This window comes from Tuber melanosporum (assembly GCF_000151645.1).
Source record: "Tuber melanosporum whole genome shotgun sequence assembly, scaffold_39, strain Mel28".
Classification (NCBI taxonomy): domain Eukaryota; kingdom Fungi; phylum Ascomycota; class Pezizomycetes; order Pezizales; family Tuberaceae; genus Tuber; species Tuber melanosporum.
This window is the reverse complement of record NW_003299074.1, coordinates 617,236-635,868: the sequence shown is the minus strand read 5'-3', so window position 1 is coordinate 635,868 and position 18,633 is coordinate 617,236. Positions and strand designations below refer to the sequence as shown.

The following is an 18,633-nucleotide window of genomic DNA, read 5'->3' as shown; positions in this document are numbered from 1 at the left end:
GATGGGAATATTTTTATTTAGGTACAGTACATGCTTGGGAAAGTAGTGATACATATCATACGAGTAGGACGTGAAGGTACTGCTATCAGCAGCAACGAGAATACTAAATGATAGATCGCAGTGGTCTACGCCCGGAGTGGTAGGAAGCGAGGTATAAAAAAAGTCGTCTCATAGACCAGGCTGTTGCACTACCGGTACACCTACACATCTTATAACTAAAACATCTTCTACCGGTAACTCAATGCGGCTGGATAAGCCTTCTGCCCAGATGCCCATTACGATACTTCTGAGAGGGTGTTCTACTGTCGTACCTGTCGCGGCGGTTGTAGGTGTTGTGTCCGTGATGCTTAGGTATTTCTCTGCCCTCCTCTTCATCGCTAGTGCATTCTCCCTCATTAGGGTCTCTTGGGTAGAGATGGCCCCTTCTATGGCCCCTATGACTTTTGACCAACGGTGGACTTCTGGGCCCGTGCCTCCGGGCCCCGGCGGGCGTGGGGGCTTCACGAGGGGAGCAGCCGGGACTATGATATTTCCTTGCAAAAGATTGGGTGGACGGCCCGCCCACCCTCATGTCATAATCGTCATCCCCCGGCTCGAGCATCACAACCCTCCTCTTGGTATTCCTATTCTCATCCACGCCCCCTCTCCCCGCTGCCTCTGCCGCCGCCTCCTGCTGAGCCTCTAGCATCGTGGCCTGCTTGCTATGAGTCCTCTTATGCCCTGGGACACGGGCATCTTTGTTCTTCGCGGGCTTCGCATGGGGTGGTGGCATAGCTGGGGTGTTTTGAAGGGGCCTACATGTGATGGGGGCGGGGGGTGACAACACCCTTACTTGACCCGACGGGGTGAGTTCCCCAGACTCTACTATCTCGATCTTAGCGTTCGGATAGTCATTGTACCCGACCCGCATCTTTCCGATTTCCTCGATAATATCCATCCCGTTTATTACGTGGCCGAAGACGGTGTATCGGTGGGTGAGGTAATGAGCTGGTGAGAGGGTTATAAAGAATCTGTATTTGTCAGTGGTAGCAATTTAGTCTGGGAGAGAGGAAGGGTGCGTACTGGCTTGTGTTGCTCCTATTCCCTCCACGGTTAGCCATGCACAGCAACCCCGCCGAGTCGATCTGCCTCCACCCCAGGTTTTCTTGGTCGAACCCTTCAGAACCAAATGGCTCGGTGCCGTTCGCGTATATACTCGCACCTCCGGAACCATCCCCATTGGTAATATCTCCACCTTGAACTATGAAATCCTTGATAATGCAGTGAATCCTAGTCCCACGGTAATGAAGTCTATTAACGGTGCCATGTGAATTTCTGACCTCCCCAGCCATTCCCGTGCACAAAACCCGAAAACTTGAGAAAAAAGAGGCATGATTAGAAAAGTGCACAAACCAGCTTTTGCGGAGGGGGTGAACAATACTTTTCGCAAGTGATAGGAACCTGATCGTTATACAGCTCAAACACAACCATACCGACTTTGAGGTTATCGACTTGAATTAGGAAAAAGACTCTCTTCCTTGCTGGCGGTGGTGGTGGGTCAGCCAGCGGGATTCCCTCACCCCCGGGAGAGTCTTCTATAACTGCCGCTCGTTGCTGTGACATTGCGGGGCTCCTAAGGTTGCTGCTGGCTGTTGTAATTTTGGTGGAGTCAAGAAAGCTTGTGTAGCAGCTTTTAAGTGAGGTGTGGGCGAAAAGAACCGACCGGTTGATTGGGGGTTTACTATTGTCTACCGGGAATAAATGGCTGCCCTTATTAGACTATTACGAGCAGCGACTGTTTTCGACCAGTATTTTTTCAGGTTTGCGGTTGGGGCTATGGAGGGGTAGGGCTTGAAGGGGGGGCGGGGGGGGAGGCTCGCGGGCGTGATTGTATTTCATACGGTAAATTTTCGCATCATGGATTTCGTGTCTACCGTGACGGCAGGTATGGTATGATATGATAATGGGGGTGGGAACCTTCTGATAGGGTGTCATATAACCCTAGGGAAAATTGCTTCTCTCACTCTCTCTTCTGGTCCTCCAAAATTGTGATTCTATGCGATAGAGACACGATACCTGAATAACGTCAAACATACAAACCCGCTAGCAGAATCACAAGATATCACCCGGGCTATTACAATCCTAGCGCGGCGGCTTTTATAGTATCGTACCCACTTTGCCTGTGCTCCTCCAGGACTACCGTACTCGTGGTGACGAGGACAACCGGAACATCCCATATCATTACCGCGATCCAACCAATACGATGCCTACCGGTACATACTTCCACGGCATGACGTTTCACTGGGCAGGTCCCACCGTCCCCACATTCCCTTACAAATCCGACCAAAAACTCTGAAGCCATCGCACGTTTGTATTTATAATCAACCAACACGATACCGGCATCCAATTACTGTACTCTATCGACGAACGCGGCGTAGTTCCCACAGCAGCCCCCTCCCTCCCCGGTAAAGCTTAATCCCTAGTCTACCACCGGTAACCCCGTTGTCGCTGCGGTGCGGTACCGGCACTCCGTCCCAACCGTGTGATGACAAAGCTGTAATTGGGCTGCTGTTATCAACAACCAAAGTGATGATATCCCGAGTGGAGGAGGGATTGGTAATACGCACGGAGTCCGTGATGAGTGATGGTACCATATGCTGGGCCTACTCGGTATTCCGGGTAGGTCCCACATCGGGGGGGGCGAGTACCGGTAAGCGAGTGGACGGGAAAGGAAGAGGGAAGGGAAGAGAGAAAGAGAGAAAGCTCTACTCGAGTAAGTGTTCTATTTGTTTTTTAGTGCTCGAGTAGTAGTAGTAGTAGTATTAGTGGTAATAGTAGTGGCAGGATCGAATACATAAATAGGGCCTAATGCCTCTTCGTGAAAATCAATTCCTCAGAACCAAGTCCGGTTCAATCCACTATCACATCATACGAAAACCATTACCACAACCGAACCAAACAAACAAAAAATGACCCTAAGAGCGCTAATCCTCGGCTCGGGCAGCGGCATCGGCGCTAGCCTAACCCAAAAACTCCAATCGGAGGGCTACGCCGTTGCCACGCTCTCCCGCTCCGCCCCCGCCGGCACCCCCTCCAACCACCACATAACCGCGGACCTGACCGCCTCTACGGACTTGAAATCCCACATCGCCTCCGCGGCCGCCGCCCTAGGCGGTTTCCCCAACGTGATAGTGTACAATGCTTGGGCCGCCACCTTCCCGCAGAACGAGGACAACTGGCTCGCCGATATATCCACCGAAGCGGTCTCCAAGGAGCTCGCCGTGAACACGGTTTCGCTGTACGCGGCGGCGCAGGCGGCGGTGGAGGGGTGGGAGGGGTTGGGGAAGGATGACGATGGACCCAGGGTCCTGATTTATACGGGGAACCCGCTGCCGTGGATTAACATGCCGAATTTTGTGAGTCTAGCTATGGGGAAGAGTGCGAGCGCTACGCTCGTGGAGAGTCTTGTTGCCACGTATGGCGCGAGTGGGAAGAGGTTTTATTTTACCATGCAGGTGGATGAGAGGACGGGGGGGGTATATGAAGGGATTGATGGACCGGTCGTCGCGCAGGTGTATTCGGACTTGATTCAGCGGAAGGAGCAAGGGGGGTGGAAGATTTCATTTGACAAGAAGTTGAAGTTGTGGGAGAGTTAGAGGGTGGATGCGAACCTGTGAGGGGGTTTAGGGACTAGCGGTCCGGTTTTTTTTGGGGGGGGATGATTTCTCTGGAATAAACTATGATATTGCGAGCAGATACAGTAGACCCGAGCTGCTGCGACTATGAAAATGGGTGATAATGTGTGATGGCCACCATGAATATTCACTCTAGCTTAACTTATCCAACTCTTTGATTATTTGCTAAACACCGTACTCCCGGCAAGTGATAAATTATGAGAATACCAAAAAAAGACGGTTCATAACCCACCCCAACAGCGCACAACGCACGCTCCCATTAACATCATTGTCAAAAACACTTTCCGGGTTTTAGACCGTGATCCTAGGGTTCGTTAGTGCACTATTCAATGCTTTCGAGGGTTTGGGGCTCACCATCTCCCCATCCACGCCTCCGTAATATTCTTCGCCTCGTCGACGAGACCCCACTCCAAGAGCAATTGGACTGTTCCTCGAACGGCAGACTCTAGTGCTGAAGCAATCCAAGCATGGGTATACGAGGTATGTTCCCCAATAAAAATGATCTAGTAAAATTAACACCTGTAGTTGAAAAAGAGCATGTGCTGGGGGAACGTACGTTATTCTCTACATTGAAATACGAAGGGATATACAACTTATGCTGCCCAATAAGTGGCTCAGCCCACGAGCCCGCTTCAAGCCCATCAAGAAGCCAGCATTTGCGTTCAGCCCTAATAAGGTTCAGCGGATGGTGACGGCGCACATCCAGCCCAATGAGCGAACCTACCTCATAAACTGCTGCCTTACAACAGGGCCATGAATCTCCTCCATAGCGGCCATCACGTGCTCGATGTGCTCATCGTCTGTGAAGCTGACAGACCGGTCTGCGTCACCCCCGAAGTTGTACGAAGCGAGAAGCACTCCCGGGCCAGTACCGTTCAGGTTGTACGATGGATAGCAGTATCTTTGGATGAGCGGGATATCGGTGGTCGTACAACCACCAAAGATTGGTGGGTCCAGGTGTTCCCAGAATCGAGTCTTGAACTGCACTGCTATCTTACAAGCGTTGGTGTAGCCCAATCTGCCGATAGCTCTTCCGAGGACACTGCTGAACGCTGCTGATGGTTAGGAATGGTTTGGCAACAACGGCGGAGGGGGTATAAAACCTGGAGTTCTCAATTTCCTAACAATTGAAAACGGAGCTGCGACCAAAGCGTAATCATATTCCGCATTCAGGTAGTCTCTATCACGGAAATCCTTTCTCCAAGAGAATTTGACCTTGTTCCCTGATTTCGAATAGCTGATCTTATCAACCCTTCGACCAAAATGGACTCTATCCTTTACAATGGGCTCGAATGCAAGTGGAAGACGATTAAGGCCTGGACATAGCAAACTGGTCAGAATCTCCGCGTTTGTTCCTAAAGATATCCGAATCATTCTTACCATGATCAATGGTAACCCAGTCAGTAGCAGAGAAGTAAACGTTATCCATACTAACACTTGAGTTAACCCCAGGACTGTATTACGGTACTATAGGGACATATAGTTGCTTACTAATCACCCCAGAATGAATCGGCAAAAGATTCTGGGAAGGGAATGGCCAAGTCTGTGATATTAAGCGATGCTCTGATGCTTGGTTAGCGACCATTTCAGACCTTGTTTCAAAACAAAATGGCCCAGAGGGGAGGCTACCCAAGGAGAGTATGAATATACTCGAATTCTGAAAAATCGTCCCACCCTTCATCTAGATGCACAGAAAGATCAGTTCCACATCCCCAATTCAGAAAGGCTGGCCATCGTACCAATAGCCTTCTTATGAGCCCTATAAACATTGTTCGCTAACTCGGCCATCTTTTCCTTCGTCATGTACAAGTTGAACAATTGGTCCTCAACTTCCTTAAAACTAGGGTCAGTTATGGGGGCAGGGTTGAGTGAAGGATCGGCTTGTGTTTCTGCCAAAGTAGGCACAGATCCATCTGGCTTCCTGATGCCCTGGAAGTAGGAACGAGTATTCGGGTTTGTCTGAATCCAAGTAATGAATTTTACAACGAGGTTCGCATCACCTTTGTTCATGTTGTTGAGGTATTCTGCCAATTGGAAAACGATGTGGTGGTCACGGATGATTAGGGTTTCATTCGTTCCGGCATATTTGATCGAGCGAGGGACTGTGGGGATGTTAGCGACAAGCTGATTGGATTACGGGGATACCGGAGTCCATACATCGCATCGGCCCCATCTCTGATAAATTGTCAGAAATCTTATAATCTAGAGTCTCAGCACGCGGACCTCTCACCTTGGTATTGATAATCATCAGTAGTTGGACCTCCGGCAAAGTACTCAGTGTGTATACGGCTAGATAATGTCAGCGACGGTGTCCCCGGGAAGCAAAATAATAATAATTTTGGCTCAGTATGCCAGGCACATACCCTCCAAGTCTCTGGGATGCCTCTGTAATCTCCCAATTATGAAACCCTTGGGAATCCAATAGTAACTACAAACGTTGGTAAGTGATATATGGTAGCAAAGAAGCTTAACCTACACCAGTCATAAGCCCCGAGATTCCAGCGCCGAGGATACCAATTTCTACAGCCTCCATATCAGCATATCGTTCGGAAGGGGAATCAAGGCGACTCACTCTTCTTCTTCAACTCCTCAATAACAATCGGCGGAACCTCCTTATCCTTCAACAACTTGACCCCATCGAACCATGGCCCACTTGTATCAATCCCACTACTATTATCCATCTTAACAGGATTAACCTGCCTCCTTTCAAGGTTCCTCTTCTTAAGCCCTGGCCGTACGTCCAACGGAAGGCTCCGTCCGAGCAAGCTCCCGCCATTCATCCCCCATGCTGAAATACAACCACCAGGAGGGGCATCCTCAGGAACTCTCCACAGCAACCGATCAGCAACAACACCAAGGGGCGTGCTCGAGACAAAGTGGTGAGAGTCCTGGGAGGAAAAAGAAGCACAGGATCCGTATGTGTATACAACCCCTTCGCTCACAAGAGATCTACGGATTAGGTGGACATTGGCGGCTCCCGTATCGATTGCTGTGCGGACTTCTAAGTGAAGTGGATGAGGGGCGGGTGAAGCGATAATTGAAGTAGCTGCGGTCAGCAGAATCGAGAGAAAGGTGTATTTGGTCATTTTATTCCAGGGAATGAGTCCCCTCGTATTGTGTGGGCCGTGGGGTACTGGGGATAGGACAGGACAGAGCGTGGACCGTGAGAGTCCTTTATATATTATTTATATAAAACACCGTTTATCCAGCCTTCCTCACTATCTAGCAAGAGCAGTTTATAATCGGAACCCAATCGAAGTGCTTCCACGGGGAGCACTCCCGGAAAGGGGAACACTAATCTGCACTACAGAAATATCACAATTGGTGTAGGCTGTGCAGTGCCATGTGATGAGGTGGGGTGGACGGAGCGGAGCTTTCTTGAAAAAGAGGGAAAACTTGGTAAAAGGACCCTGCTATTCCAGTTCACCCAGTCCAGCAGTCCTTGCATGGAGGTCGCTATGGGCCATTGCTAAGTGGTCTCCCTTCCTCACCGTAAGGATCTGACTCATGGGACTACCAGTATTCATCCCAGGCAAAAAGTATCCGAAAATACGAGCCGTGACTTTATATTGCGCATGGATGTTTTCCCACATGTTTTGGGGGTCCCTGTTTCCGGATACTTCTTGCCCGGGACGAAGTATGATTAGATATGGGGGAAGGGCTACTACCAATGGCGAATTTGCGATATGAGCAAGTCAAGTTGTGAATTAAGGTACCGGCGCCGTGCAGGATAGCATCCATGATACTCGAATATGGTAACTTGTCACATCACCATACCCGTATCAGCCTTGATGAATAGCCCAGCGCAACAAAGTATCGACGATACCCCTCCCCAAACCCTGCACACGTCCACAAAGGTAGAACCGACCGACGCCAACTTTCCAGTTCTCCGAGACACTTGAACCCTGGCAATTTTGGAACATATAAACACACACTCCACCCAAATACACACTCACCACTAATTAGTCAAATCCTAGTGATCATCGAGCCTTGTGAGGGTACAAGTACGAGCCAATCTTTGGGGACTGTGTAATGTACTAGTACAGTACTCGTACCGTATTTGGCAAGGTCATGTACCGCATTTGGGTGTTTTGTGATTTGCAATGTTCGACCGAAAGGAGGAAAAATGGTCCCAGGATCCCAACTCGGGAGCTGTAAACGCAGGAACGGAAAAACATTGCCAGAATGGGCATCTAGTTGCGTTGATACTACTCGTACAAGTACCGGTACGTCACTCGAGTACAGTATAGCTCACTACAAGTACCGTACACGAGTAACATTGCCCGTCAGGCAACCTTCCATCCGGGGATATTCTCCACTCAAGTACCGGTACTCGTACTCGAGCATAGTATAGTACTAGTACGGTAACTGATCGACGCCTATGAACACGACCACTGCCCTGCCGGTATTGCATGACACTAGGTTCTAGGCAAAAAAGGCTGGATTTGTCAGTATGCAATAACTGTCCTCATAAACGTCGCACACAATATATATATATATATGTATTTCAGTTAGCGCGGTCATATAGACGCGAATATATAATAGCTGCTGGAATGGCTTAGTCCGACGAGGCTACAATCCACCCCAGACTACTCCCACCAACATATCGATAAACAACGCCTTACCGAGCCATGCGGGTATATATGTAGGTGCGGGGGAATTCACTGCCGAAGGTGCAACCTCCTGTGGTGAACTCGTGATACCCGAATGGTGTCATCGAATGTGATACTTGTAACGTTATACGGGAAGATTAAATCCTAGTTATCTGATCACACAATTGGACGAAAGCCTCAAATTTCCGTTTTAGGCTCTCGTCCATTCGTGGCTCCAAGCGGAGGGTTAAATTAGCAGGGAGTGGAGTCTCCAAGGCAGTCTAGGGCTCCATGGGATATCGCTAACCGGTAGGCACTCCAAACTAGACACCGGCGGGGCGCACTGCGCACCTCCAACCTGCCAAGGATGGCTGTACTGTACAGTACTAGTACCTGTATTGTATCATACTATCATAACATAGTCCATACCAACCGCCTCATACCTCACTACTGATACTCGTAATTCCCTGATCTTTGTGAACATGACTGCTATTGCATACTGTACCACCGGGATCTTGAGGTTCCGGGCAAATTTTTACCCATTTGCAATAGCAGCTGTGTTCACAAGCGTCAGGAAATTAGAGTAGTACCAGTACCTTACCCCCCGCTTCAAACCAGAAGTCGGTATATATAGTAGTCTATTCGTGCCGGAAGATTTACAAGTTTCGCCCCCCCCCCCCAGCTGCCGTGGGCTAGTAAAACCACCTAATCTCATCCAGGTAAGTCTTGTTCCGCAAGACAACTAATCCAGTAGGAGTACCGGTACTGTACTATGCCGTGGCAGCTTCCCCGCGATCGTTGTATACACACTCTCTCGGCGAAGCGCTCATATCGAGGTGTGGAGCAGGCACACTCGGACGCAGGAACCATCCCGTGAACATTCCCCAATGAGTGGTCGTTTCTGATATGCAGCCAACTTGAGCCTACGGTATCGGTGGTATAGAGAAGGAATTCCGCGAATGCCTCGAGACCCTTGACTTGCCAAAAGGGTACATATGGCAGCTTGACCACGACAAGTGTGTCGGCAGACTGAGGGGTGATACGAGAGGGGGGGCGGAAAGTGGGATTCTGAGTCCCATACCATACGGGATGTTGAACTTGGGAGAACGAAACGGCTGGCGGCCCGATACGAGTACAGTACCGGCATGTTCGATGATATCGAGCCGACGAACCAGCCACCGCAACCTCACACCCAACCGATAATTAGTACAAGTACTCGTAGTTTTAACCACACACTACTACTATTTATGGCAAGTCATGCGTTTCCTCGGGTCACCGTGTAGATACACTATCTTATCTCAGATCTAAGCGGAACAGCGCCTTAATGAGATCTAGCTCCCCAAGCCAAATTATTCCCTCCGGAAAAGCACTACGAAGGTACAGCCCCTAAGTTTTGAATATTCTGCTAGCAGGGGTGTTATGCGGGCAGGGATTATAGTGGTAAACTGTAAGTAGAAGGAGGGTGGGTTGAAGTCTTGGAATGGGGGATGAAAGGTTTTTCACGAGAGTAATTTTTTTCGTATGATACTTCACAATTAATTATCAACCAATATGCCGCACTTGACCCGGGACCAAAGACGTGACTGCCAGCTCCTATGCTCAATAGGCTGGAGGTATAAGCAAATTCAGGAAAAAACAGGCTTTTCCCAACACCAGATTCAGTATGCATGCACATCGCCAGCAACACCAACCAAGAAACCAGGTCACCCTCCTACTCTTACCCAAGCACAGATTGAAGACCTTATCGGATATGTGTGTATGTCAGCCAGGAATAGACGGCTTTCTTTTCAACAATTGGCTGAGGAGTTGGATTTGGGGGTAGGAAAGAAAGCAATACGGGCAGCACTCATTAAGGAGGGGTTTCACCGACGGCTGGCGATGAGAAAACCACCAATCTCTGAACGAAACCATGTAATAAGACTCAACTGGGCTCAGGAGCATCTTCACTGGACACAGGCAGAGTGGAATTCCATACTGTGGACCGACGAAACATGGATTACGGGTGGAAGGCATACACGCACTTGGGTTACACGGAGAGCAGGAGAAGAGTGGGACACTACTTGTATTGTTGAAAGACATCAAAGAAAGAAAGGATGGATGTTCTGGGGATGTTTTCATGGTAGCACGCAAGGTCCCAGAATATTTTGGGAAAAGGATTGGGGTCCGATCAATTCAGAAACCTACTGCACACATACAGTACCTGTTATTCATGGGTACATTGAGCTCTGTCATCAAGATGGGATAGATTTGAGACTCATGCAGGATGGGGCACCAGGACATTCAGCAGGCAATACCTCTCTGGAGTTAAGAGAGAGAGGAATCAAGGTTATTTTCTGGCCGGCATTCTCACCTGACTTAAACCCTATCGAAAAAGTATGGCATACCATCAAGAATTATCTTCAAGATAACTATCCAGAGACTATGTCGTATGACAGATTGAGAGTAGCTGTCAAGACCGCATGGAATAATGTGGGAGAGCACGAGTTCCTAGAGCTTATTGAAAGTATGCCTGCTAGATGTCATGCCGTTATTGATGCCAACGGCCTTTTCACCAAGTATTAAACACTCCTGGAGTTTCCTTCATCCCTTTCCCAACACAGCTATGGCCAAACACCACTCTCATCTTGAGGACACAGAGTGAGAGATCACAGTAGCTATAGAGTAGGAAAGATGAAGAGCCGGGAGAGCAGGGGACTGGAGAGGAGTGGGAGCTTTGGACCGAGGAGGGTTGGGAGCTGTGGGTCAGGGAGGATTGGGAGCTGTGGGTCGGAGAGGATGGGAGCAGGGAGAGCTGGAGAGTCGTAGATAAGGGAAGCTGGAAAGCTGTGCACTGTGAAAGCTGGCAACTGGGGACGATGGAGACTGGGGAAGCTAGGAACCGCGGAAGCTATGGACTGGGAAAGCTGTGGACCGGGGAAGCTGGAGACTAGGGAAGCAAAAGACCAGGGAAGCTGGTAACCGAGGAACATGGGGAAGCTGGCAACTGGGAAAGGTGGAGAAGCTGGTGACCGGGGGAGATGTGGATGGGGGAAGCTGGAGACCGGGGAATATGGGTAAGCTGGAGACCGGGAGAGATGGAGACTGGGGAAGCTGGTGAGTGGGGGAGATGGGAGAACGATAGTTAGAGGCTATCCAATGCTGAAGTTTGTCTTTCCTTTATTAGTTATCATATTTCTAAAAGCACAGGGGGACATACCTGGGAGGACCCTGTATACACAGAAGTACTGTGGAAGGACAGGAGGATGTGGTTGTTGTTTTTTATATATATCCTGTCATTACCATTTTTTAGTTAGATGGTCATCCTTGAGGTTGTTTATGAGACGAAGAGTTTTCATGTTCTGGGCATTTCTCACTTACCTTACTTCAAGTTTGCGGGTGATTTATGGCTGTAGGGGACTGGAAGACTAAAGGATCGGAGGACCAGGGGGCATAGTCGGCAGAGGAGTTGGAAATATTTGATCCATTAAAGCGGTTGTAAACTTGGATATCTGAAGGGAGTAGAAGAGAGTGTCAGTATCAGGCAATAGGATTGCCGCAGATCATGAAAATCACGTTGTGTTCCACACTACTGTAGTCCTAAGCGACCTTTCCCCATTCATCACCTTAATCCCTGCTAGTGGAATACCCCCTGCTAGCAAAATATTCAAAACTTAGGCGCTGTACCTTCGTAGGGTAATCATTCTCGGAGTGTTTCCTCCCTAATCGGGGAGATCCGAGGCCCATGGGCTTACTGCACCACCATTGGTACAAGTACGGTACTGAGCAAACAGTATTACGGCATCATATTATTTTCTGTTATCTGGCTTTTCGCCAAGACAGAGGGCGTTCTTGAAAGGTTGAAATGAGCCCCTTTGGCAACTAAAGTCACCCAATCGAATCAGCGATAAACGCATACAATACTCACCTCTCTTCATATCTATCACCTCAATCCCCGATTGAGTATTGCGTAGGGAAGGCTTTGGGAGGAACCAGTGCCCCTAAGTTAACAAGGTATCGGTACAGTAACCCGAGTGAGTTGGTTTTTAGTGTCCAACCCCGCGGCACACCTACTAATAATGGTGTGGCACTTGATCACCATGCCAGTCCCCGTCTACCGTACTCGACTACCGTACCGACACTGCGTTCTGACCCACTTGACATACCAGGGATACCGGTAGAAGGTGAAAAAGTTGACTTGGATCGAGATGAAGTACGGGTAAATTGACTGACACAGAAGAAGCAAGGGGGGTGAGGTTAACCTGGATTGAGATAGCATGAAGCATTATGAGTGTCTTAATCATTGTTGTTGAGGGCTGGTTGTCACTTGTCTGACTAGACTAAGAATAAACTCTCCTGTCTTATACTCGTAATTGTATGCGGAGACTTTTTCACCAAGCTATCCACAAAACAGGAATTTCTCAGGGAATTCCGGATTGTAAAAACCTCATGACTTATCAAGCAGTATACCCTATCATCTATGTCCTCGATTCACACCGGTACTGTAGATGCAAAAGCCATTTTTACAGAAGAATTACTCAACCGAAAGGGGGGGGGATGTTGATGGAAATAAATAAAAGCAAATTTTGGGTAGTTCTATCGAGAGTCTCCATCAATCGCATTGTCCTTGGATGCACACAGTACTTGTACCATAAAACTTCGATTCATAATGTACGAGACCATAGTCTACTCGAGTACGGTAACTCGAGCACGGTACCGGTACTGGGAAAACCCCTCCTGGGTCCAATGCCAAGGCCTATAATGCCAGACAACTTGCGGCAAAAACTGCTCTCGCACTAGGACATTAGAGTCGCACCTGCTTACTCGAGTACAGTACTCGTACAGGCACAGTAGTAAGACCGGCTGTATTTCCCTTTACCAGCACAATATTACTATCTGAGCCGAGGGGCTGACTGTCCTTCCGCTGTGCTTTTCTCCGCTCCGATCCAAAGGAGGAAATTCTGGACGTCTCAACATGGGGTCCAATCATTCCAGTTTTTTTCTGCGCTCGCGCTTTTACCGCAAAAGACACTTGCGGTCCAGTCATCCACGAGGGCTTTTATGGCACTGTGCTGATGGCATTTTGTATTTTTATGTCATCCCTTCTTCTGTATTCAGTAGTGTACCCCGGGCTCGAGCCGAACAGGATGATAAAAAGATAGATTGGCTCCTCGGTGTCTTAAATTCCGTTTGACAGGTCACCATTGAGTGACCGAAGCCATATTCCCCGTGAACCTGCGCCCTTGAAGATCGGAGGACGAAATAGGCACTAAAAGGTCCTGAAACTCACTATCTTATCCCGCGCATCGCACAATCGCAGACAGAACAACGAAACGGGGCCACCAAGTATCGCCATATTAACAAATTTTCTCCTTTACGAGATATTCCAGTACCGGCGCTATGAGACTTCGTAAGATTTAGACCCCTTTCCGCCTTGAATGCTAGTTGGAAGCTTCAGGACCCTCTTACTACTCTCTGGTAAGGTTTGAGGGGTCCAACTAAATAGGGAACCAGATATTCAATTTTCAAATCCCACGGGCTCTATAACCACAAACATTTTTGAGATGAAAAAACTTGTTTATTATTCTCCTTCATGCTCTTTTTTTTTAAGAATACGGTATCCATGGTTGCAGAGCCTACCGGTAGACTATACCATTTGAAAATTCAATGACTGGTTCCCTTTTAGGCGGCTTGAACCATATTAGGCATAGCTTTATACTATATCTTGCAAACATTGCTATCATACTGTTCCGTATCCCCACCAACATGGTAGTCTACCCAGCGAGCAGCTTATTTGCGCCAAGTCTCATAACAGACTTCAACTAAGCACGGTCAACAAACTTACTTTTCTTCCCCTTAACGGACGAGCCTTGGATAGAAAGAAACCTTGTTGAAAAGTACAGATGGTGGTAATTAAGCGAGGAGGAATTGGAACTCAAGAATGTGATTTCAGATATCAGCTCTGATATACTTGGTGCCGGAGAAACCACCTTAAGAGGAAGTTGCTATCAATTTATGATACCAACCACAATAAGATACAGTACCAGAGGTCAACGATAACTCGGTGTTGAGCTCAAGTCCTTCTGTCCATGTCTAGGAATCTGGGACCCTCATCCAATGATTACCATCACGAGGTCCAGGTATTAGTGTACCATCTAACCTTATATTACCCGTGCGGATATCATCTGCACAAATTTCACTCCCAATGCGCGCACGATATGCACCCAGTACAATAGCCAGCGATGAGCTAACCCTCCCCCCCCCATTATGGTAGATGGTAGACGCTGCAACTCTATTCCGACTACCGGTACGGTACTCAATGCTGAACACTCACCAAAGTCACAATGAATCGGCGACTGGGAGCGGGGGGGAGCAGATATCGTATATACCATACTAAGATTCCCACCGGTAACCTTACAGCCCCCAACACTAGAGTCGAGAGAGCCCGACAGACCTTTTCCCTTCAACTGAAAATTTGTATCCCATAAATGTTCTACATGCTTCTGCCTATGCTCAAAATGCTTCTACCATGCACAAGTCCTAAAATTAATTGGACGAGGAGGAGAAATCACCGTCCTTGTGAATACCTCTACTTGGGAAACCTTGGTTTGCTCGCCTCTCGACCGCCTAATTACTCCCGATAGACCAACAGCGAAAGACCTATTTCGCCTCTGCTCCCACTCGGGTTCTAAAAAGCGTAAGAGTTCCCGTTCTAGCCGATATCAGAAGTAGCTTAATTAAGAATTTAGGTTGTGGTTTTCGGAGGTTTGCCGCGCAGATCCCGGGGTGATCATGAAATCGGCTAGCGCTGGGTGGGGAAATTGAAGGTAAAACAAGCGGTTCTTGAGATTTTATTAGATCCAAGACATTAAGCCGGGGTGCTTTACTCGAGTACGTGCATAGGCGCTCATTGGGGTTCAATTGGTTCCAAGTAACGAATTGTGGAGGCACGGCGGCTAGCAAAGACGTAGTCTATGGGGCACGACGCAAGTCAACTATATCAAGACACTTTGTGCTAGTACTGTACAGTATTAGTGCTGTGCCTGTAGCGTGTTCACAGAAACAGGCATGAAAGAACAAGGCAGGAAAAAAAGGGAGCGTTCAAGTCGACAGTACTTGTATGATATGGTAGAGGAGTACAAACCGAAAACCCAGCTGAAGACACTTCCTTGATCAGTGATTTGAGAGATCAAGAGAATACCGGTACCGGTACAATAGGGGGGGATATATTGTACATGGTAACCCTTTGGCGAGCAGATACATAGCATGCCGCCGGGTTCAGAGGTACTGTGCTTAGTCCATAATACTAGGCGGAAAAGGTAAAAAGAAAAATATTTTTCACACCAATGCCGACCTTCCCATTCCTTTCTGGCGAAGAGGATAGCACCTAGAATACATGAAAAAGTCAGCCAATACTCCTGTCATATTGGCAGTTTATACAGGTGACATTCAAAGCGGTACACCTGTATTTGTGCAGTACGTTGTGTATTCAGTTTGAGGTGTACTGAGAACTTCGAACCTATCTCCCAAATACGGGGAGGGGAGGGGGGGTACGAATACCGGTACAGCGTTACCTCACTGTGTGACCAGCGCGGGTTGGAAATAGCAGCCTTCTCAGGCAATGCGGGGGGGCAGCAGGGAGCTTCCGTTTGTATGATATGATATTTTCTACCAAGTCAGAGATATGATAACTCTTTCGTTTTCCCTTTCCCTGTTCCGCGCGTTACACCCAGCCTTCTGTCATAGGTACCGTATGAAATGCTTCACTATTGGCAGGTGAGAGGGGATAGGGCAGAAGGAAGAAGGGAGCGCAACATACCGGTATCTGATTAGATCTTTTAGCTGGGTCTTTCCTTTGTTTTTCATGTTTCATTACCCGTAGGGTGCGTATGAGGTAGGGTGCCGTATGACTCTGTTGAGGGGGTATCATATCACAGAAGTGTAAAGTGTATCGCAGTACGCTGATAGGCGGCTACAAGACTTCCTGTTGGCATTCTGGGGGGACATTTGAAGAGTGCTGAGCATAACTTTATGTGCGTCAAGGGCCATTCTAAGGCCCACAAATGTAGAGGCACTTTTGTTTATGGGGCACTTTTTCCGAAACGCTCACAGTTTTGGTTGGTCAGAAGATCCTCGGGAGAGTTATTATGTAATATCATACAAAAGTTCTCGGCCAGAACTGCAATAGTACCCTCCCATATGATACTTGCGTCCGATCTTAGCAATTTTCCCTTACCTACGCAGGCACCGGAGGAGGCGGAAAATTGCAATGGTGAGGTGGCAGACAATAGTCTCCGTTTTCTGCTGCTGTACTGTACCTATCACGATACGATACTGTATGTTACGGTAGTGTACTGTACAGTACGAGTATCACACTGCACCGTACCTGTGCCTGTTCTACTCCTCTATGGTATCATACCGTGTCGAGTAATGTTTCGGCTTCAAGGGTTTGAATGCTCGACATGTGACAAACTTCATTTAGGATTTCAGCCTGCGCGTGGCTTGGCCCATATCTTGGCACCTAAGCCTCCAATCCAACGCCAACGTCGCCAAACATAAGCAAGATCCTGACTCGGAAACTGCTCCACATCGCCACTCCTTCAACAACCCACCTCTCCGCGATCTCACCAAAACCTTCACCCCTCCCGACCTCCACCGCCTTATACTGTGCCTCACAGTATTCAACGGCAGACGCTCAGGTCTGCTTCCCAGTCTTTACCGAAGCGAAATTTTGTACGGAGGATCCGCTACTGCAGAGAGAGAACAATAGGGCAGCGCGGGGGGATTCCGGTCGGCCGAAAATTTGGTCAACGGACCATTCGAACCACCGCTCTCCTGCCCCCATCTCGACCGCTTTCATCTTTCGGACCGTCCAATATCGTCTTTGAGCGAGCAAACTCAAAAATCCTCCGTCATGACTATGCCGCCACCCGAGAAGCCATGGGAGGCCAATCATAATGTCTCTGTAATGTGTCCCGATTGTCGCGAGGTACCTGCCAACATTGTAGAGGAATTTTCATCTGGGGATATGGTTTGCGGCTCTTGTGGATTGGTGCTCGGTGACCGTATTGTCGATACTCGATCTGAATGGCGCACCTTCTCGAACGACGATCAGGCTGGCGATGATCCTTCCCGTGTCGGAGATGCGGCGAACCCCTTCTTGAACGGTGCTCAGTTGGAGACCACAATCTCGTACACTCCAGGAGGTGCTGGAAGGGAGCTTCACAGAGCTCAGAACAAGACCGCTGGTGATAAGTCCACCAAAGGGCTTCTGGCTGCGTACAAGGAGATTGGTGCGTTTTGTGACTCTATAAATATCCAGAAGGTCGTCTCCGATGCGGCGAAGCAGCTTTTCAAGATCGTGGATGATCACAAAGCCTTCAAAGGGAAACCTCAAGAAGCCATTATCGCCGGATGCATCTTTATCGCCTGCCGTCAGTGTCAAGTTCCTCGAACCTTCCGCGAGATCTTCGCTCTGACGAAGGTTCCCAAGAAGGAAATTGGTCGTGTCTTCAAGGCATTGGAGAAGTTCTTCGCGGCCCAGGATAGCAAGAAGATGGACGAGATCACCAAGTCGGGCGGTATTGTGGACGATAGTCAGCAGTACAAGACTACAAGCTCTACCAAGGCCACCGAACTTATGATTCGTTATTGCAACAATCTGAACCTCACTCAGAACTGCACTACTATCGCCCAGGAACTCGCAGACCGTGCTGCCACCATCGGTACCCTTGCTGGGAGATCTCCTATTTCTAGCGCTGCGGCTTGCATTTACATGGTTTCCTATCTCATGAAACAGCCCAAGACTGCGAAAGAGATTTCGACAATCGCGGGTGTCAGCGATGGGACGATTCGTAATGCATACAAGCATCTATACACCGATAGGAATAAACTGATTGACCCTAAATGGGTCGAGAATGGTAAGGGGGATATTAGTGCCTTGCCGTCGTCATAGGGGGCCGTTGGCAGCTAGTCTTAAAGCCTGAGCGCCTCAAGGCTCTGCTTGGGTCGGCTCAGTGGTCTATCCCTTTAACTATTTTAACAATTTGTAACCCCTTGGCTTGTTTTTATGTTACCTCCTTGTTCCTCGTACCTTCTAGCTTTTTAAACTGTTCTTCATTCTACATGATAGACCGTGACCCCTTTTGGGGTTTCGATTCGGGCGGCGTTAATCTCTGTATGGTGAGGTGGTGGTTTTCCATTACAAAAGCAAAAGCTTTCCATTGTCATTATCCATGTGCTCAGTTTGTTTTGCTATCTTTCGTTTTTCATCTCTTTTAAGGTCGGTGCGTGACAAGAGACAGATATCATACCAGTAATGCTTTTACGAAGTGAGGGGTCTGTAAGTTATCATAATAGTACGAGACCACATGTTTTTTGCTCCTAGCAAA

The 18,633-nt window shown here is 48.5% G+C and overlaps 3 protein-coding genes; 2 read left to right on the top strand and 1 right to left on the bottom strand.

The window, feature by feature from the left end:
• The first annotated feature begins 2,875 nt into the window (after positions 1 to 2,875).
• On the top strand, positions 2,876 to 3,733 carry GSTUM_00007777001 (uncharacterized protein). XM_002839660.2 has 1 exon: positions 2,876 to 3,733. Exon 1 carries the CDS (start codon positions 2,949 to 2,951, stop codon positions 3,633 to 3,635), a length of 687 nt encoding a protein of 228 aa, XP_002839706.1. The 5' UTR covers positions 2,876 to 2,948; the 3' UTR covers positions 3,636 to 3,733.
• Positions 3,734 to 3,811: 78 nt separating this feature from the next.
• On the bottom strand, positions 3,812 to 6,811 carry GSTUM_00007776001 (uncharacterized protein). XM_002839659.2 has 14 exons: positions 6,247 to 6,811; positions 6,151 to 6,194; positions 6,038 to 6,102; positions 5,905 to 5,963; positions 5,832 to 5,849; positions 5,414 to 5,776; positions 5,304 to 5,355; positions 5,166 to 5,237; positions 5,055 to 5,104; positions 4,778 to 4,990; positions 4,399 to 4,726; positions 4,231 to 4,342; positions 4,029 to 4,177; positions 3,812 to 3,978 (listed from the first exon to the last, which is right to left on the bottom strand). Exons 1-14 carry the CDS (start codon positions 6,758 to 6,760, stop codon positions 3,966 to 3,968), a joined length of 2,052 nt encoding a protein of 683 aa, XP_002839705.1. The 5' UTR covers positions 6,761 to 6,811; the 3' UTR covers positions 3,812 to 3,965.
• Positions 6,812 to 16,840: 10,029 nt separating this feature from the next.
• On the top strand, positions 16,841 to 18,633 carry GSTUM_00007773001 (uncharacterized protein). XM_002839658.2 has 1 exon: positions 16,841 to 18,633. The coding sequence occupies exon 1, from the start codon at positions 17,157 to 17,159 to the stop codon at positions 18,195 to 18,197; it is 1,041 nt and encodes a 346-aa protein (XP_002839704.1). The 5' UTR covers positions 16,841 to 17,156; the 3' UTR covers positions 18,198 to 18,633.

Bases quoted from the DNA above. Each gene is read 5' to 3' on its own strand.
- GSTUM_00007777001 (XM_002839660.2), top strand. From the start codon at position 2,949: ATGACCCTAAGAGCGCTAATCCTCGGCTCGGGCAGCGGCATCGGCGCT.
- GSTUM_00007776001 (XM_002839659.2), bottom strand. From the start codon at position 6,760: ATGACCAAATACACCTTTCTCTCGATTCTGCTGACCGCAGCTACTTCA. The intron at 5,238-5,303 runs GTAGCCTCCCCT...ACCAAGCATCAG, and splicing joins TATATTCATACTCTCCTTGG to AGCATCGCTTAATATCACAG. The intron at 4,343-4,398 runs GTAGGTTCGCTC...GAACCTTATTAG, and splicing joins GTAAGGCAGCAGTTTATGAG to GGCTGAACGCAAATGCTGGC.
- GSTUM_00007773001 (XM_002839658.2), top strand. From the start codon at position 17,157: ATGACTATGCCGCCACCCGAGAAGCCATGGGAGGCCAATCATAATGTC.